The sequence below is a fragment of the Acanthisitta chloris genome, unplaced genomic scaffold (assembly GCF_000695815.1).
Source record: "Acanthisitta chloris isolate BGI_N310 unplaced genomic scaffold, ASM69581v1 scaffold36067, whole genome shotgun sequence".
NCBI lineage: Eukaryota > Metazoa > Chordata > Aves > Passeriformes > Acanthisittidae > Acanthisitta > Acanthisitta chloris.
This window is the reverse complement of record NW_008681563.1, coordinates 14,885-32,294: the sequence shown is the minus strand read 5'-3', so window position 1 is coordinate 32,294 and position 17,410 is coordinate 14,885. Positions and strand designations below refer to the sequence as shown.

General features: G+C 54.9%; 2 protein-coding genes across 2 annotated transcripts in view; one reads left to right on the top strand and one right to left on the bottom strand.

Annotated features, from left to right (window-relative positions):
• DPH2 (DPH2 homolog (S. cerevisiae)) overlaps positions 1 to 576 on the top strand; it is a gene marked incomplete at its 5' end in the record, with an annotated part of 1,527 nt that extends 951 nt beyond the window's left edge. Inside the window, 3 exons of the mRNA XM_009078151.1 lie at positions 4 to 39; positions 166 to 351; positions 446 to 576. Of these exons, the coding sequence (XP_009076399.1) occupies positions 4 to 39; positions 166 to 351; positions 446 to 576 (353 nt within the window). The remainder of the gene's footprint in view (positions 1 to 3; positions 40 to 165; positions 352 to 445) is intronic.
• Positions 577 to 1,657: 1,081 nt separating this feature from the next.
• IPO13 (importin 13) overlaps positions 1,658 to 17,410 on the bottom strand; it is a 21,558-nt gene continuing 5,805 nt past the window's right edge. Inside the window, exons 2-19 of the mRNA XM_009078150.1 lie at positions 17,202 to 17,342; positions 16,891 to 17,032; positions 15,777 to 15,943; positions 15,319 to 15,439; positions 14,862 to 15,009; positions 14,515 to 14,696; positions 13,619 to 13,645; positions 12,748 to 12,882; positions 12,372 to 12,515; positions 11,888 to 11,968; positions 11,162 to 11,299; positions 10,974 to 11,070; positions 9,090 to 9,142; positions 2,877 to 2,943; positions 2,657 to 2,715; positions 2,441 to 2,530; positions 2,112 to 2,293; positions 1,658 to 1,999 (exon numbers count right to left, since the gene is read on the bottom strand). Of these exons, the coding sequence (XP_009076398.1) occupies positions 1,900 to 1,999; positions 2,112 to 2,293; positions 2,441 to 2,530; positions 2,657 to 2,715; positions 2,877 to 2,943; positions 9,090 to 9,142; positions 10,974 to 11,070; positions 11,162 to 11,299; positions 11,888 to 11,968; positions 12,372 to 12,515; positions 12,748 to 12,882; positions 13,619 to 13,645; positions 14,515 to 14,696; positions 14,862 to 15,009; positions 15,319 to 15,439; positions 15,777 to 15,943; positions 16,891 to 17,032; positions 17,202 to 17,342 (2,074 nt within the window). The 3' untranslated portion in view covers positions 1,658 to 1,899. The remainder of the gene's footprint in view (positions 2,000 to 2,111; positions 2,294 to 2,440; positions 2,531 to 2,656; positions 2,716 to 2,876; positions 2,944 to 9,089; positions 9,143 to 10,973; positions 11,071 to 11,161; positions 11,300 to 11,887; positions 11,969 to 12,371; positions 12,516 to 12,747; positions 12,883 to 13,618; positions 13,646 to 14,514; positions 14,697 to 14,861; positions 15,010 to 15,318; positions 15,440 to 15,776; positions 15,944 to 16,890; positions 17,033 to 17,201; positions 17,343 to 17,410) is intronic.

Below are 17,410 nucleotides of genomic sequence, written 5' to 3'. Positions count from 1 at the left end.
CAGGGAACTACTTCACTGACTTCCGAGACCTGCTGCCAGGTAATAGCTAGAGACCAGCTTCCCAGCACCCTCCCAGGGCACATCCTACCCAGCTCCCCTGCCCGTAGGCTGTGGTTGCTCTGGGATAGATTTGATCAGCAGGCTAATGTTACGATTTTCCGGCAGGTGCCTGTGCACATGTTGAGCTCCCACCGTCTGTCCCAGCAGTGGAGGCTGTTCCCGACATCTCACTGATCACAGGGGAGATGCGTTCTACCCACCTCTGTGACCCCCCGACCTCCCAGCTGCCCCCCAACACTGCCCTGGCCTGCAGGGACCAGACACGAGCCCTCGCAGAGATCAGCCCTGCTGGTTTGTGTCTGTTTCATGGCGGGGCTGAGCCTTAGTGCAGGGGCAGTGCTGCCTCCCTGCTCCCAGTAACAATTCTTTTTCTCTCTCCTCCCAGCCTCCTTCCTGGAGTCCCGCAGCTGGCGAGGCCTGGAGCAGCAGCTGGGACAGACGCCTGTCTCCAAGGCTGTGCAGGGCCGACGAGGGATTGCCATTGCATATGAAGACGAAGGGTGTGAGCAGCCCTGATTTGGCAGCAGCATTGGCACCCAGCCAGGAGCAGGGCCATGTGGGGGCCCAGGCATTGCCTGTCACCAGTGGTTGGACCCGTAACAGTGTGGACCTGCCACCAGCTGGCCCTGTGCTCCATGTGGCCTTGGGTCAGGAGTACTGCAGTGGGAGAACAGAAGTTGCACATGTGTTTGGGAATGCCTGTGGCACCCTGAGGCTTGTGGTGAGGGCAGCAGCAGGGCCAGAAGAGTCAGACACTTGGCCCCAGACCTGTCCTTCGAGGGCTCCCCAGTCCAGGGCAGCTTTGGCCCTATATGGAAAGGTCACAACTTCGCACGAGCTGACAGTGCTGGGACTTGAGAATTTTGTGGGCTACTGTTGCTAACTAAAGCTGAAGAGGACTTGTGAGTAAATTGTTCTTTAGAATAAAATGGGCTGAGGAGCACAAACAGGTGATAGCAGCTGTCCCATTGTGAAAAAATTGTGGTACACACTCAGGGAGCACAGCCCTGTGCATCAGCTAAAACCAGCCTGAGAAAACAGAAAACCAGAACTGGGACCCCCTGGAATGAAAGCACAGAGGCAAAGAGGGGAGAGCTCTGAGCGTGAGCTGATGAATGGGAACAGGCTGCAGACATCCTGTGCTGCAGGGAAGACTCTCTGTTTGGCAGGGGTGGATTCCGGCTCCTCTTGTGTGGGGTGGGACTATTTCTGCTCCACGCTGGGCAGGAGAACATGATTAGCAGAATGGACTGTTTTTTGCCATACCTCCTGAAGTCAGGGAGGTGTTGAGGCATCCCACCCTTGATTTAACTCCCCCTCTGCTGGGCTCTTCCTCAGAGGCAAGAGGCCAGCAAAGTCCAGGCACTACAATAATGACAGCCACAACATAGAAATATTCTTAATATAATTAGGTGCAGGGCCTCCCCCCTCCCAAACACACGTACAAATGAGCAGGGGGCAATTCCCCCCACCCAGCCAGCCACTGCTGCAGGCACAGGGGCAGCCTCCCCACCCCAGGGCATGGGCACCCATGGGGAAGGGCTGGGGCAGGGCTGGTAGCCTGGGTGTGGGGCAGTCCTGCCCAGGCTTCCCCTGCCCCACCACCACCTCCTGCAGCTGGCACTCCTGTCCCCTGCGAGGAGGGAGCATGCTGGGGGGAAACAAAGATGCTGACACCGAGATGCGGCCACCAAATCTAGCGGAGGAGCGTCCCGAGTGGGTTAATTCTAGGTGGAGGGTTATTCTATGAGCCGTACTGCAGCAGGGCGGGGAAGATGAGGGGCTTCCTTGTGGGGAAGAGCTGATCCAGGCAAATTGTCCGCGGTCCTGGCCAGGTGCTCAGTAGTCTGCTGTGTACTCCGTACCATGCAGCCCTCGGCACAGCAAGGTGAACTCCTTTACCATCTCCTTCACTCGTCGCTTGTTCACACGCTCTCTGCTAAGACAGAAGGAGGGGACAAACATGAAGTAGAAGGGATGCACCAGGCCATGCAAGGAGGTCATTCCCACCACCAGCCGGGCACAGCCGCTGAGGCAAGGGGCACACAAACCTGAGGATCTGCTGGCTGAAGTTCTCCTTCTGCTCGGGAGTGACGCGGGCTGAGGGGAAGCCATCCTGCTGCATGGCCTCCTTGATCCAGATGCTCAGGAGGCTGAAGCAGTGCTTGTTCAAGGCAAAGAGGATTTCTGCGAAGTGATCCATGAGGCTGCGGGAAGCCTGGCCACCAACGCCCTGCCACAGAGCAAACAGGACATCCTGAGCCGCTGCTGTCACCCCGCCTGCTCCCACTCATGCTGCTGGGCTCTCTGCCCCTGGCTCCACAGGGGTACTGCTCAGGAATAGAGCCCAAAGCTGTTTGGGGAGCCCATGGTCTCTCACCTCCAGCACTGCCTGCAGCAGCACTTTGCCGTTCTCATGCACGACCTGTCCTACTGGGGCAATCTCTCCACAGCGGGGCAGCAACTCCGTCTGCAACAGAGTCCAGGCCCACTCAGTGCCAGTGCAGGCTCCATACTGCAGCATCCCTGCCCAACTTCAGCCCCTCTCCTGCTCTCCCAGCTCTCAGGGGAGACTGCACAATTCTGTGATACTCACAAAAAAGCCACAGGATGCTTTGACTGTTGGGGCCTCGGGAAACTTGAGCGAAAGGACACCTGCAAGCAAAAATCACTCAGGTTAGCAGCCAGAAAACTCCCTTGTGTTCCCAAATCAGCCCTGTGGTCCCCAGCCCTTAGCTGTTTTGCACCCAGCTCCACAGGAGGAGCAGGGTGACCTCTCCTCACAGTGATTTGGAGCACGTGCCCGTGGTACTCACCACACTGAAACACTGCTTTGACATCCAGGTTGCTACACAGGAAGAGGTCCGGCTTCCTTTTCAGAGCCTGCAAGGCACACAGACAGGTAGCATGAACCCAGCGCTGCAGAGGTAGGCAGGAAGCCTCTGAGGAACCCTGTGCCCCAGATATCCTCTGCCTGGAGACACACACTTACCTGGGCACACCCACAGCAAACGGCAGATTCACACAGTACAGCAGGAAACCATCACTTTACCCCCCACCCAAGAAAAGTAATTCAAACAGCCAGGCAGTTTGCTATGCTCAGAGTCTGCTGACCCCAGGACCTGAGGATAGGTGCCACAGTGGTGTGCACACAAACACTCGGACACAGAGGTGGAACAGAGGGCTCCTGTTCCACCAGAGCAGACCAGGCAATGGCACCGCTCCTGGGACAAGGGCAGCCATGTGTGGCTCGGCAGAGACAGCCACCTGTGTGCTGCCCTCCTCCCCTCCTGAAGATGCTGGCATCCCTGGAGTCAGCAACTGGTTCAAGCAATAACCCCAGACTGGACCAGATGACAATGAGATGCCAACATTCCTTGGCAGTTCCTGAGCAGCAAGTGAGAGAGATCAGAAAAATTTGGTTTTTTTTTTTCTTTTTGCCACACAGTGATTCCACCAGCCTCTGTGAGGGTCAGGCACTGCTGCTGGAGGCACCCTGAGCTGTGGCACCTTATGCAGTGACTTGGTCCCCCTGGTGCTGGCACTGGGCAGTTCCTGGGTAGAAATGTTTCAGCCTGTACCTTCCACTCCATGGGAAGGATTTCCAGTCGGCCTCAGTGAGCCTTGCTAGAGTAGGGCAGCCACATCCATGCCCTGACCACCGTGCCCACTGCTGCAGGAAAGCACTAGGGATAGCAGCCATACCTTCTGCCCCGCTGTCACTGCAACATCATGGACAGCACTGGAGCAGCCCCTGCCTGGAGCTCAGAGAGCAGGATATCAGGACAGGCAGCCCTTGGGCTGAGCTGTGTGTAGCCAGTCGCCCTCCAAATCTGCTCCCAGGGATGAAAGCAGGAACAGCTTTCACTCAGCAGCACCCAGGACACACATCCATCTGCCCCTGTGGTCTCTCCTTGGAGCAAAACATACTTATTTCTCACCCTTTCTTCTCCAGGGAAAGTCCACAGCCATCTGCCCAGTGCAGGTGCTGGAGACCAAGAAGCTAAGGAGCAGGTTTCAGGGTTACCCCATCTCCTTTCTGACCTTTTGTATCACTCACTGCAAGAGAGGACTCTGGTTTGGGCACTGAAGGCATTGCTGTACCAGACAGAGATAAGCACAATCACAGGGACCTGCTTCCCCCTTAAATGCAAGCAGAGAGTTTCATGGGAGCAATCAGGGCCCACATTATACCTGTGTATCCACAGGCTGTGCATCATCCTTCCTGAAGTGTTGGCACCAACATCAGAAGTTGAGCTAGTGGCTGGGCAATAGTTTAGAAACGCATCCACTCATCGTTTTACTATAAGGGTGGTGAGACACTGGAACAGGTTGCCAAGGGACGTGGTGACTGCCCCAACACTGGCAGTGTTCAAGGCCAGGCTTGATGAGGCCTTGAGCAACCTGATCTAGTGAGGAGGTGCCCCTGCCCAAGGCAGGGGGTGGTTGGGACTAGATGATTCCAACCCTTAAATTCTACAATTCTATGATCATGGCTGATGCTGTCCAGCTGGCCCCATACAGGACAGATGTATTTTTAGCCATGGAAGCCTGTGCCATGCTCCAGAGCAGTAATCACGAGTCTCTCCCCATGCAGTTTCTCCCCCAGCGGTGTGCTGCTTGAGGGCAGCTGACTCCAATGATACCACAGGTGCCTCTACCCTGCCCATCCACAGGGCTGGTTTTAACCCAAGTCCTGGGTGCTGTCAGTGTTTCATTGGCACGAGTCTTCCAGTGTGCTCAGGTTGCCACCTACCTGCAGAGTGCTTCTCCCAGCCAAACCAGACCTGCCACAGGCAGAGCCCCAAAAACTCTCCCGCAGACTTGCTGCAGCATCTGGTCCTCATGCCATCAGTGCCATGGGGAAAAGCATGCCATTAGTGGGAGGGCTCCTTGCTCTAGGACACCTTGTACAGACTGCAAGCCCAGTGTAAACCTGGGCATATGTGCACGTCTAATGCAGATTTTTCTTTTATCCCCACAAGATGGAGCCATGTGGAGTTTCTCCCATAAGAAAGCAGCACCAGAAACCCTGCTCCAGGGCTGGGCATCTTATTGCCAGCTCATCCTCCCTATCTCCTGCCAGAGCAGCTCCGCTCACATCCTCTGCATGACCAGCCACTGCAGAGATAGGCATTGGCTCTCCAGCAAGAACTGTTCTTTAGGCTGTCACAGAGAAGATGTTCGGTTCTTTTCCACAGCATCTAAGAGACCTCGAGAGGTCTTCAGACCAGGCTCTTCTGTAGCCAGCTCTTCATAGGCAGACAGTCGTGGAAGGGACACCAAACCCGACTCCTTCAGCAGACAGGGGACAGTGAGGGGCTGCACTGACACACCTGGCCAGAGCCTCCTGCTTTGAAAAGGGCAAGTGAGCTTGGTCAGGCAGGAGCAGTCAGCCCCAGCAAGGGGATGCTGAACCCATGTCCTTCATGGGGCTCTCTAAGTCTGGCTGGAGCAGGTGTGGTGGAGAGCTCAAGGCTGCAATGCAGCCTGGACCAGCCCAAGAAGGGAGAGAGGTGAGGGATGGTGGCTGGCTGTGCCTGGCCATCATAGGTCAGTCCTGCATCTTCTGCCCAGTGAGGCCGTGGTTGTCCAGCCCCAGGGATTTATCAGGGATCAATGAAGCACTCCCAAGGTCTGTGCCAGTGAGAAATCCTGCTGATGCAGTGTGGATGTGGATGCCTGCAGCCCTGGTGGGAAGGCAGGCTGGAGAGCCCCAAAATCCTATCTGCAACTGGGAGCACACACATAAGTGATACTCACTGGCCAGAGAGCAGGTGAGACCTCCCAAACACCAGAACCTTCCTGATTTTGCCAACGCAGACCTGGACACAAGCCCCAGCCACCATGTCTGTGTGGTCCTGGGCATGGGCGGCACTGACCCCAAAGCCCTCCCAGGCAGGATGCTCACCTTGGGCACTGCAGCAGCAATACTCTGCACTGATCCCAGCACACAGCAGAGGCAGGAGGGGAGCAGCTGAGGACAGATCTCATGGCAATGTATGCCACCACTGCTCCACGCAGTCTTATGGCAGACTGGCTATTTTATCATTAGCTTTGAGTAGTATTATAACTTTGGCATCTGTAAGACATTTGGTTTAAGCCAACATGCTCTCATGATCAGCCAGCCATCATCAATAGTGGATTGCCAATTAACATGGTGGCAGAAGGATCAGCTGCACCAACCAGGCAGTCCTATGAGCTGCAGCCAAGCCCAAATAAAGATAGAGGCATCAGGAATCCTGTCACACAGCAAGGCGGCTCTGTGTGAGCTGGTGACAGAGGGATGACGTACAGGTATCATGAGGTAGGAGCTCCTCCTGAGTTATCAGAAGGTAGGAGAATACTGGCTGACAGAGTGAGAGGACAAAAACACTGCCTGCAAGGAGAAACCAGACAAATTTGAAACAGGGAAGATGATACCTCCACCAAGATGATCAAAAACAGATGGTCAGGAAAGTGGGAGAGTCTCACCTTGACACACTCTTGGGTCCAAACTTGCTGCTGCTCCAGAAGATGAATTACTTTGCCAAGAGGTCTGCAGGCAGAGCAGGCTGAGATGAAAACAGCCCTTGCCACATGAAAATTGGATCTTCAGAGATCTACAGTTCTCTCTGATTTTAATCCTTGGATCTACAAATGCTCAACAGCATCACTGCAGAGTATGGTCCTCTGGAAGAGGACAGGCTGGACCCACCTTTGCAATCAGACAGCTCTCAAAGTCCTGAGAGCAAGGAATCAATCAGGGATGGCAAGGCCAGTTCTTGACAGGTTTCAAAGCACCTCACCAGATCTCAGCCTGGGAGGAGTGGCAGGCCATGGACGAGGAGAAAACCTCAAGTCCCATGCATGAAGAGAAAGGACAGAGATGGGATTCATGGGGTTGCTGGAATAAAAACCCCAGGAAAACAATAGGTCTTGAGTGGGCAGTGCCCAGGCTGGCAGCATGATGTCAGATGTCTCTCAGTGATCCAAGACAGAGAAGCCATGGAGGTAGGAGCCTCTGAGCTGCTCCTGCGGGAGGGCCTGTGAAGGATGCAGGTTGTCTGGAGATCTGCACACAAGAGACAGGGCCAGCTTCCAGCACTGCCCACAGATCCTGCCCATGGGGACAGCAGCCAGGAATCTGTGGTGTTTAGTCTCACAGCACACTCCATGGAAGTGCAGCACACTTCCACATTTCTCTCCAAGAAAGCAGAAGTATGCTGTGTTCAGACACAGAGGAGGACCCTAAGACAAACTCAGCACTTTCCAAAGAAACAAGTAGCCTTGGAAGAGTGTCTCAGAGTCACCTAATGCCCTATCCCCCAGCAGGATCACCTCTACCTGCCCTCCAAGAGCAACAGGCCTTTGGACTCCTTTCAAGACCTCCATGAGACAGCAGCTCCCTGAGCGATCTTCTAGTGCTTCCCTGCCCATTTATAAAGCTTTCCTACTGGATCCTTTTCCATTATATCCTCCTGTTACTCTTTGTCCCACTTGAGGAGAACAGAAAAAGGCTTTTTACCTATAACTGGGATATTACCTTTTACACATTCCAAGACTTACGCAGTTCCTTAGGCTCCCATCAGCTTTTCCTCCCCACCATGTGTACAAGGTGGTCATCTTCCAGACGCTTTTGCCTGTGGTCTCTGGTCTGTATCCACAGAAATGTTGTGCCCCAAACTAGGCACAGTGCTTGAATGGAGGTCCCACCAGCAATGAGGACAGCGCCATGAACTTCATGCACAGACCCCATTTACCATCCTCCCATCACATTCAAACCCCTTGTTAAAAGGTCACAGCTTCCAAAAACAAAAGCAGAGCAAAAGTTGCAAACACTTTCTGATAACCTTGATTATGTTACATCTTTCAAGATGAAAAATGGAAGAAAAGGCTGCAATATGGCTTTGAGATGCAGTGGATCTCAGTGGGATCTGGGCATCAAGGTGATACCCATGAGGAGCAGACCCTGCCCAGGGGGTGAGTTGCAGCCTCCTTGCCCACTCCATCCTTCAGGACCCCTAGGGGAGTTGGATGGGTCTGACGATTTAGCACCTGGACATGAGAGGCACTCTTCCTGGGCTGCCAGCAAGGGCAGGATGGTCACAGCTCTGGGAGCTGCCTGTGTCAGTGTTCCTGCACAGCCACTGGTCCAGCACACATCGTTAGAGGTCTCACCATTACAGAAGCAAAGCAGAAAGCAACTCTGCCAGGCCACTCCTTGCTACCGACCCACCCTTTGGGTAGGTGCCAGGGAACACATCTCTGACAGGGACACTGAGTACATCAAGGACATCAGAGTTTCTCCCTCAAGGGCCACAGATGGCTGAAGAGTACACTGGGTTCCTGCTGCTCCAAACAGGTGTATATACACACGCAGCATAGCACTGGCCCTGCCTGCCCAACGCCAGCAGTGACACAAGTGCCAGCCCCATGTACCAGCCCACAGCCCCTGCCACATCAACACAAACCGTCCCCACGCATCACTGAGACCGCAGCTCCTTGTGCAGGATTTGCCACCACCCCGAGCAGCTGCTGGGGCAGGAGGCAATGTGGCACCTGCCAGTTCCAGACGCCACCACAAGCACATTGCTCAGAGCCAAACCCTGGCAGCTGCCTGCCCCTGCAGGCAGGGACTTCCTCCCACCAGCCCTGGGGCAAGGCAGCTAGCTCAGCCTGTCTGCACTCTGAAGGACCCATCAGAGGGCAGGTAAATGGGTTGGAAAACATCCACTTAATGCTCTAATTTGTCACCCAAGGGTGACTGCAGCAGCAGCCCCAAGCACCCTACGCCAGCTTCAGCACAGCGAAGGAGGTGACAGCTGGAGGCTGCCCTGCAGAGGAGGGTACTGCCCTGGGGATGGTGTGAACCCAGAACTAAAGGAGAATGTTTTGTTTTCAACTTCCACGGAAACAGATGGAGAAACTCGATATTCAACTAAAAGGAAAAAAAACGTTGTCAACAGAAAGCTAAAAATAGGTTTAAATTGAATCAAAAAGAGAAAGAGAGAGAACAGAAAGTGAATGAATAAGAAACTAAAACACACCTGTGCCAGGAGTTGCATAAATGAATCAACAATATCAGGATGATCCCTGGGCCCTAAAATATAATAAAGATGTAACTTAAGAGAAAAATCATACAAACAGCAACTCAACATCATATAGTTATGTGATACAGAAAGAATTTACAAGTGAAAACAGGAGTGTAAGGGAGGAGGGGTGTGTGGGGAAGGGGATGGGCAACATGAGCAGCTTGAAGCAAGTTAAAGAAACAAAACATACAAAAAATCATGAAACTTGGAGAACCCAAGAACAGAAAGAAACTGCAAAGGAAAGGGTCTAAAGCCCCAGGGTCTCCAGCTAGCACCTGGGTGCTGCAGAGCCAAGGAGGAGATCTTCGTGTCCTTGGGGAGGAAGAGGAGGAGAAGCAGGGGCTAGCTGGGCACCATCTCCACAAGGAGAATTAGAGCTTTTGCACTGTGGGGACTGAGCAGGTGTCTTCAAAGCACTGTTTGGTCCTGGAAGGTAACTGGAAGTGAACGACAACACCTCAGCAAACGCTTGACAGGCCTGGCTGGGCTCAGGCGTGCACATGCTTGTCAGCATCAGCTGCGCAGGAGTCCCTGGCACAGACACCCTCCCATCCCATTCCCAGATGCTCTTTGAGACCATGTGTCCAGGACCCTCCTGGAGGTCTCCTCCAGCACCCTCTTGGGAGAGAACAACTCAGTGCCCAGAGATCTCTGTGCCAGCACCACTCAGCCTACCTTGGCATCTGACTGTGCATACTCACATCTTGGCCCTTGTGGGGTCAGGCATCCCCCACCCTCCTGCCACCCGTGGGCTCAGCAGAAGGGGCTCGCCCTGCTTAGAGCTGGCCCCTCACCAAAGGGGACAGTCCTGGGCATACAGCGAGCTGAACAGCCGCTTGCCTGAGCAAAGCTTGCATCCAAGTGTTGGCACAGCTCAAGCTCTGTCCCCTTCCCTTTCCTCCTCCAGACATGCCTGCTGCTGCCCAGAGGCATTGCCACCTCCCTGGCACCAAGGCAAAAAGGTTCCAGTGTAGACACATCCACACGCTGCTGGCACAAGCAGGGACCTGATCTGCAGTGACACCTCAGTGCAGTGGGATTTGCTCGGAGCGTGGCGTGATGACGAAGTAGAGGTCTTCTTGTCTCCCCCACCTCTCTAGAGAGCTCTGAGCCTTGAACTGGGGGACAGTATCACCCTACCTGGTACCCGGCTGTGAGCGAAGGACAAGACCCCATGGGGACCACATGTGGTGGTGTTGAAGGACCAGAAACAGCAGCTCCAATGTACCTTTGTCCCTGTCACAGGGCAAGTCACCAAGATGCTGAGGGGAGCCATGGTGCAAAGGAGCCTGTTCTAACCCCCTTTGCTTTTTGTAGGGTGGGCAGTGAGCCAAAGCAGGGCCCCTGCCCTGCAGGAGGATGCCAGCATCCTCAGCATCACAGCTGTGACCCAGTGGCCAGCAGTGACTCTGAAAAGGTAATTTCCCACATGTTCACACACATATCCTCCTGCTCATACAAGGGCTTGATTCCAGGCCACTACAAGCAGCACTGGCCCCCAGAGGAGCCCCTGGATCTCCCTGGGGGCACAGCCTCCCTGCCAAGCTGGACAGTAGCTCCGGCTTGACCCTTGCAGCACACGACACTCAGACCTGCTGCAGAAGCAGGGCTGCAATGGCAGTAGAGAGGTTTCCCAGAGCACCCAGGGGCTTCCTGCTTTTGCTGCCCTGCAGGGAAGGTACCCACCTTCCAGGGGTTGGGATGAATCCAAGAAATAGAGATGGCCCCATTAGCTTAGCTAGGAGTGAAAACAGCCATTCCTGGTCAGACGCCTCCGGACTCCATGCATGCAAAAGCCTGACAACAGCCCCAGCGCGAAGAAGGGTTAATCCCACGTACCTTGCTGGAACAGAGTCAGCGTGACTGAGGTAACGAGCAAGAAGAGGGCCTTGATGGGAGGGAAGTGAGCAGGCTCATGGGCAAAGATGTGAACCAGCTGCAAGAGAGAGAGAAGTGAAGCTGCTGCTGGCCCTGCATCCCCAGCCTCCCTGGGAGTGGCAGTCCCAGTCCAAAGCGCAGCTCCGTACCTGCCGGGTGAGTTCAATGGCAGAGACCTGGGGGATGGTGCTGTACATCTGTCCCAGCATCTCGCACAGCTGAGGCACCATGGGGGCAAAATCATCCAGGAGGGTCTTCACAGACTTCTCAAATATGGCACAGACAGACTGCGGGAGAAGAGGGACTGCATGAGCAATGGGCATCAGGAGACCTCTCCTGGGGGTCAGGGCTTGATGGATGGTTCTGAGGGGAGGGAAGAGATGGCAATGGGGACAGGGACCAGCCAGGCAGAGGGCTCAGAGCTGTACTGGTACTAGTGCCCTGCCCTGCAGTGCAAGATGCTCCCAGTGACCAGGAAACACTCTTCCCACCACAGCAGGAAGGCTCCCTGAGAGCCAGGGAGAAGTGGCTGGTGCAATGCTGCACATGAGCATTACTGAGTGTACTGGACAAATACCAGATGATACATGTCCAGGTCAGAGCAGAGCTATCCTCTCCTAGAGAACACAGGTTGGGTAGATCCCATCTCCCTGCTCCTGGCAGGGCCTCTGTTACTGGAGAGGAGCAGGGCTGATGGAGGCACAAGACAGACAAGAATGGCCAGATGCTGCTGGTGGTAGCAAGCACTGGTCCAGACAATCCAGCAAGACATCTCTCTCACAGGCCATCACCCAGAGTCTGTCCTTTGCTGTCCCCTGCTCAGGTCAGCAAGGACAGGCAGAGCTGCAGGTGGTATAAAGGTGAAGCCTGGTTACCTCCACCACCTGGGCATCATTCAGCCACTTGCTGAGAACCTTCTGTATGAGCTGGAAGACTTGCTGCAGAACCACCACCACCTGTAAGGAACAAGAGACACTGAAGAGAATTGGCCCCCACAGCACTGGGGAGGGGAGATTCAAGACTAAGCATGGCCTGGACTCAAACCTTCAGGTACCACCTCCCCTCTCCAAAGCTGGAAAGCTTTTTTTCTGAAGCAGCCTGGCATAGCTCACAGTTGGCAGGCAGCACCCAGGCCATCCTCCAGTGCAGCACCCAGCCAAGAGGCATCCTGCAGGTCACCTCTGCCCATCTCAGCAATGGTAGGATGAGCTGAAGGAGCTGTTTTAGCTGGAATGCACCAGCACTACCCTCTTGCTGGCACATGCTGCATCCCCCATTAATCCTCTCTCTTGGCTGCAGCAGTGAATAGTGAGGCTTTGGAAACTGTGGCAAAGAGCATCGAGCTATTGCTCTACTCACTGGGTTGGGTCCTTGCTGCACTGGCAGTTTCTTGACCTCAGTGCTTTCATGGTCGTCATCATGGTGGCTGATGTCTAGGGTGGTGAAGAGGTTGGAGAGCAGGCCCAGGATGTGGATGATGGCCAGCTTGTTGGAGGGATTGGGCTGCCAGGGGAAATAAAGCCAAAGTGTGACACAGACTGCACTGCTCAATCACAGACATATCTTTGGGATGCTGAGAAACCAAAACTGCAGAGGCAAAGTGCCAGAGAAGGGTTCCCTGCACTGTGCTCTCTCCTGAGTCCATGTTTAAGAGTGCTGCTTCAACACAGCAGCCCCAGGGCTACAGCCAGTGGGAGAAGCCACTTCTGGATCGAGGCAGCATGCAGGCACTCACCGTTTCATCAGCCAGCTTTTCCAGCTGTTGGATGTAGGGAGTGATCAGGGAGTGCAGGTTCTTCAGGATCTCTTCCACTTGCAGTGCAGAAAGCAGGAAACCAAGAGCCTGCATCAGCCACATGCACTGGCTCGTCTGGGACAGAGAGGAGACACAACAGGGCAGGTCACTGTCCAGCCCACAGCCCTACTGAACACATGCTAGCCCAGCCAGTAAAGCCAGGACCCGTGTACTGCAGCTCCTGAGCTGCTCTATCTGGGTCACTCTAGGTGCATCTCACTGGAGGGAAGGGGAACAGCTCCCTACCAGCTCCTATTCCCAGGGAACAGGAGCTCTGCCATCAGCATACCTGGCCTCTTCCCAGCACCCACCAAGGAAAAAGACCTGTTGGTGTCCAGAGATCTCCGTGCTGGCATCATTCACCCTACGTCAACACACCACCCTTTGTACAGCCTATCTCGTCCCCTGTGGGGTAAAGCATCCCACCCCATCCTGGCCATAGGCAGAGCCTGGGCTCTGTCCCCACACTTATCTCCCTTCTTTTTCTGCTTGAAGACATGCCTGCTCTCTTGGCATCCTTGGTTTTGGAGAGACTGGGACTTGCTAGAATTAAGCCTCCTTGGGCACTTCCCTCTCTGTGGGGACATACTTGCCCCAGCACAACCCTGGCCCACATGGGTGAAGACTGGCAGCACAGTGAGAGGCAGAGAGCAGGTTCTCCTGGTCCTGTACACCACAGATGCAGTGCTAAGCTCTCCTCTGGGGACAGCCCAACTTGCCACGGCACCCCCTATGTCTTCAGCTGATCATGACTAAGAGGGTATGAGGGGGCAAGCAGAACCAGTCAGAAGTGTGAGTCAGCCTCTCTTACCTTGTGAATCTGCTTCATCAACACCTCCTGCCAAATGGAAAGGCAGAGAAAAAGAGAAGGGTGAGTGCTGCAGAAAGCCCTTCCAAGAGGCAACACTGATGCAGGAGGTCAAGACAGCCAACACCAGTGTGGGCACAGACAAGCAGCATGTACTTGCCACAACCCGCCACAGGCAAGAAGTTAAAATCCTTGTCCCCTGATAAGCTCTTCCCTGAGCCAGCTCACTCAGCCATCCAGCAAGAGAAGTCTCTGGCTTGGACAGGCTGTGCAGCAGGACAGCTCAAGGAGTCAACCTCAGCCAGGGTTTTCTTACTCCAGTGACAGTGTTCCCCAGGCACTAAAAGCAGACACTCATGCCATCCACCTCTCTGCTCCCATGCACACGTCGGCAGCTTGCCCAAGCCCAGCCCTTCTCCTAGTGCCTCAGGACTCTGAACCCCATCTGCCTCAAATCTTGAGAGCCAAGAAGGACTATGGGACAAGCTACCACAGCACTGCAGGGACCGGTTCAGTCTCTGTGGAGAGGCCTGAACACCAGGATGCCCCCCAAGATGCGCAGTGGTAGCACTAGCTGCCTGGCAGGTGCACAGCTGGCAGGATGCTACTCCCAACAAGGCAAACAAAACCCCTGGGAAAGGACAGACACCGAAGTGCAACCTCAGTAGACCCCTTGGCAGTCATGCCTGCCAGTCTGCCATTTTTGCACTCACAGCAGAACACAGGGCCTGCCACCTGAGTTTACTGGCCTAGGAACAGGACAGACAAGTCCCCTTTGCCAAGCAAGATGCCCTGAGCTGCTGCTTTGTATCCTCCTGCCCTGATCCTCACAGAGGAAAGGGTGTGCATGGAACGCATTCCAGGTCACCACCACACATCCACCTGCATCCAGCTCCTACCTGCGACACAGCAACAATGTTGGCAGCATAGGGCGGCAGGTCGTATTTGCACTCCCGGCAGATCTTTTTCAGGGTGGAGACGCTGGAGATGGAGAGCTCAGGGTTGCCCAAGGCTTGGAGCACCAGCGGCAACACGTTGTTAATCATGACGGGGTGATCAGCCAGCCACTCGGATAGGGACCCTGCACACACAGATGGGATCAGACTGCAGGATTGCACCACAGGCTCTTGCTCCCTGTGTCCTGGGAAGCTCAGCTTTGCTTTTCACCACTGGTATTTCTGGGTAAGTGTGGTCTCAGAGGGGCTTTCCTTCCCCAACCCAGACTGTGCGCGAGCAAAGACCTCACCGATAGTGAACATGACGGTGTCAGCAAGCTGCACGTTGCTGATGCTGATCCGGGGAATGAGGCCGATCAGTCCTGGCACCACATCGGAGTAGTTTACATCGATGGTCTCAGCAATGGATTGGAAGCCATAGAGCAAGGCCTCTGTGTGCTGCCAGGGTGGGAGAGGCACCATTACAGCCATGCACTGATCCCTGATGCCCAACCCAGCCCCAACTCCAGGCACTAGCTCAGATTCCCCATGGTGGCTGAGGAGGCTGATCCCTGGGCAGTGCTAAGGACAGGGAGGCAGAAGACCTACTCCTCTTCCAAGCAGACCCCAGAGAGCCTGCAAGTGAGCTGGCAAGGTGCTTGTGCTCCTCACCTCTCTCATGTCCCTTGGCTCTCAATGCCCCATGGCAATGACAGGTCCCCGAGGGGCTGAAAGCCATCAGCCTGGCACCTGAGTCCTCTTGCTCACCTGCCATGTGGATGGCTGCTCCGTGTTGGTCAGGAGACGTCCCAGTTTGTCATAGAGGCTGCTCAGGAGCTCAGCGCCCAGCATCTCATACACATACATCAGTGTGTCAGAGATGTCCACCCTGCAGAGAATATGGGAGTCTCCAAATGCTGTCCCCATCCCATGCAGACACATTACTTTCCCTCCTACTGCTAGGCAAGGGCACAGGCACTGCCCACACAAGCACACTACTCCAACAACACAGAGTGATCCCATGGCTTTTTGGGTAGGGCAACTGGTGATGTGCCAAAACACCAGCTCGTTTGCACATCACCACCACAGCCAAAACAGTTTTTGGTGGAATGAACCTCCTCTGTGTCCCTCTTTGGCTCAGCCCACAGCACTCAGTCTCCAGGGTAGCAGGATGCTCCCTGCATCCTCAGTTGCCTGACAAGCAAATCCAAATCTCCCAGTTGTACCTGTATATCCGAAATTGCTCCTTCTCATCTGAAGACCAGAAGCCGTACTCCTCATCAGAGGGGAACTGGGCTTTGTGTAGCAGCACATCCACCAGTTGGAAATAGACAGGCCTGTAGACCTGCTGGTATACCGCCTGCTTGTCTGGCTCGAAGGAAAGGATGTCATCCTAGAGACAGGAGGAGGAATAAATACATTAGCTGTTGCAGGGGAAGGAAATGGAGCTAGCATGCCTGCTACACAGGGGACTTGGGGACATCTCCCAGGGCTGATGGATCCTATCATGCCTTGTAGGCTGCACTTCCAGCTCCCCAAGGTCCACCTAAAGCTGTCCTTCTGCAGAGGCAGCATTATATGGAGGCAACATGCCAGAAGCCCCAGCAGCTGAGCAGACTCTCAGCATGGTAACAGGGGGTGGCAGTGCCCTGCCATGTCCTTGCCTTGGGAGCATGCCTGCACCAGGAGCACATGTGCCTCACACTGCCACGCGGCAGGCTGGGACAGATGCCTGAGCACAGCACTCTCCTTCCTGCACCCATATCCTCAGAATCATCCAGAGAAGCAGCAAGAGGCAGTGGGAGCCTCAGCCTGGCCCCACGCCGAAGAGGAGCTGCTGGCATGGAACTGACTTCACCCCCCTTCCTGCCCTTGCTCAGCCACGCCACATCAGACTGCAGAGGAATGGAGCTGGGGGATAAACGGGAGCTAAAGATAGAGGATGAAATGGCAGGGCTTCTCTGCTGGTACAGGGAATGCCGGCCCTGGGAGAGGGACCTCATGCTCGGCAGCCACTAGAGCCATGCTTTTCTGCTGGCATGCAGCAAGGAGCTAAACAACCAGGTCTGCTGCTGGGAAAAAAAATAACATGAAGTTTTAATTAGTTATGTTAACAAGGCCCTTAAATACTGACTTGTACTTCTAAGGAAGACTGGTGGCAGAAAAAGCAAGCCATGGGGCCAGCATTTCCTAGGTATGTGCCCTGTGGCAGCTGCGAGTGCAGGGCAAGGAATTCCTGGGACCAAACACAGCCAGGCTAGACCCTAGTCTCCATGCACCAGTGCCTCTGAGCCTGCCTGGAGGGCAGGGCCCAGGCAGGGTGCCCACAGGGCCACTGACCTGCAAGGTGTACCAGAAGGTGAGTGTCAAGGAACTGGTGGTTTCGTTGACGGGGTAGTGTCCGGGGATACCAGTGCAGAACATGATCATGTTGACCAGGGCCAGGAAACTCTGCCAGTGCTCCACCTGGTCCAGGAGGGCCCTGAGAAGCATAGAGCATGGTCAGAGTGGCACCTCCACTGTAAGCCCAGCTCCTCTGCCCTGACACACGTCACTGGGTGCAGGACCGGCCCTGGACAAAGCTGCAGTGTGGGGAACAGCAGGCTGCTCCAAGCTCACTCCCTCTCTTGGGGACCATCTCCAGCACTCACCGGGAGTGGTTCTCCCCCAAGGCCACAGCAATGCGGCAGATCCCATGGGACGTCTCCATGTCCCCACTCTGGACTGCCTGGCGCAGCTGCTCTTGGAGTCCCAGCACTGGAGGGATGAGCTTGAGGAGGGTGTTCACGTACCTGCAAGCACAGCCTGAATCAGTGCCGAGCATCACCTCACTGGCATGGGCTGCCATGCCATCCATCCC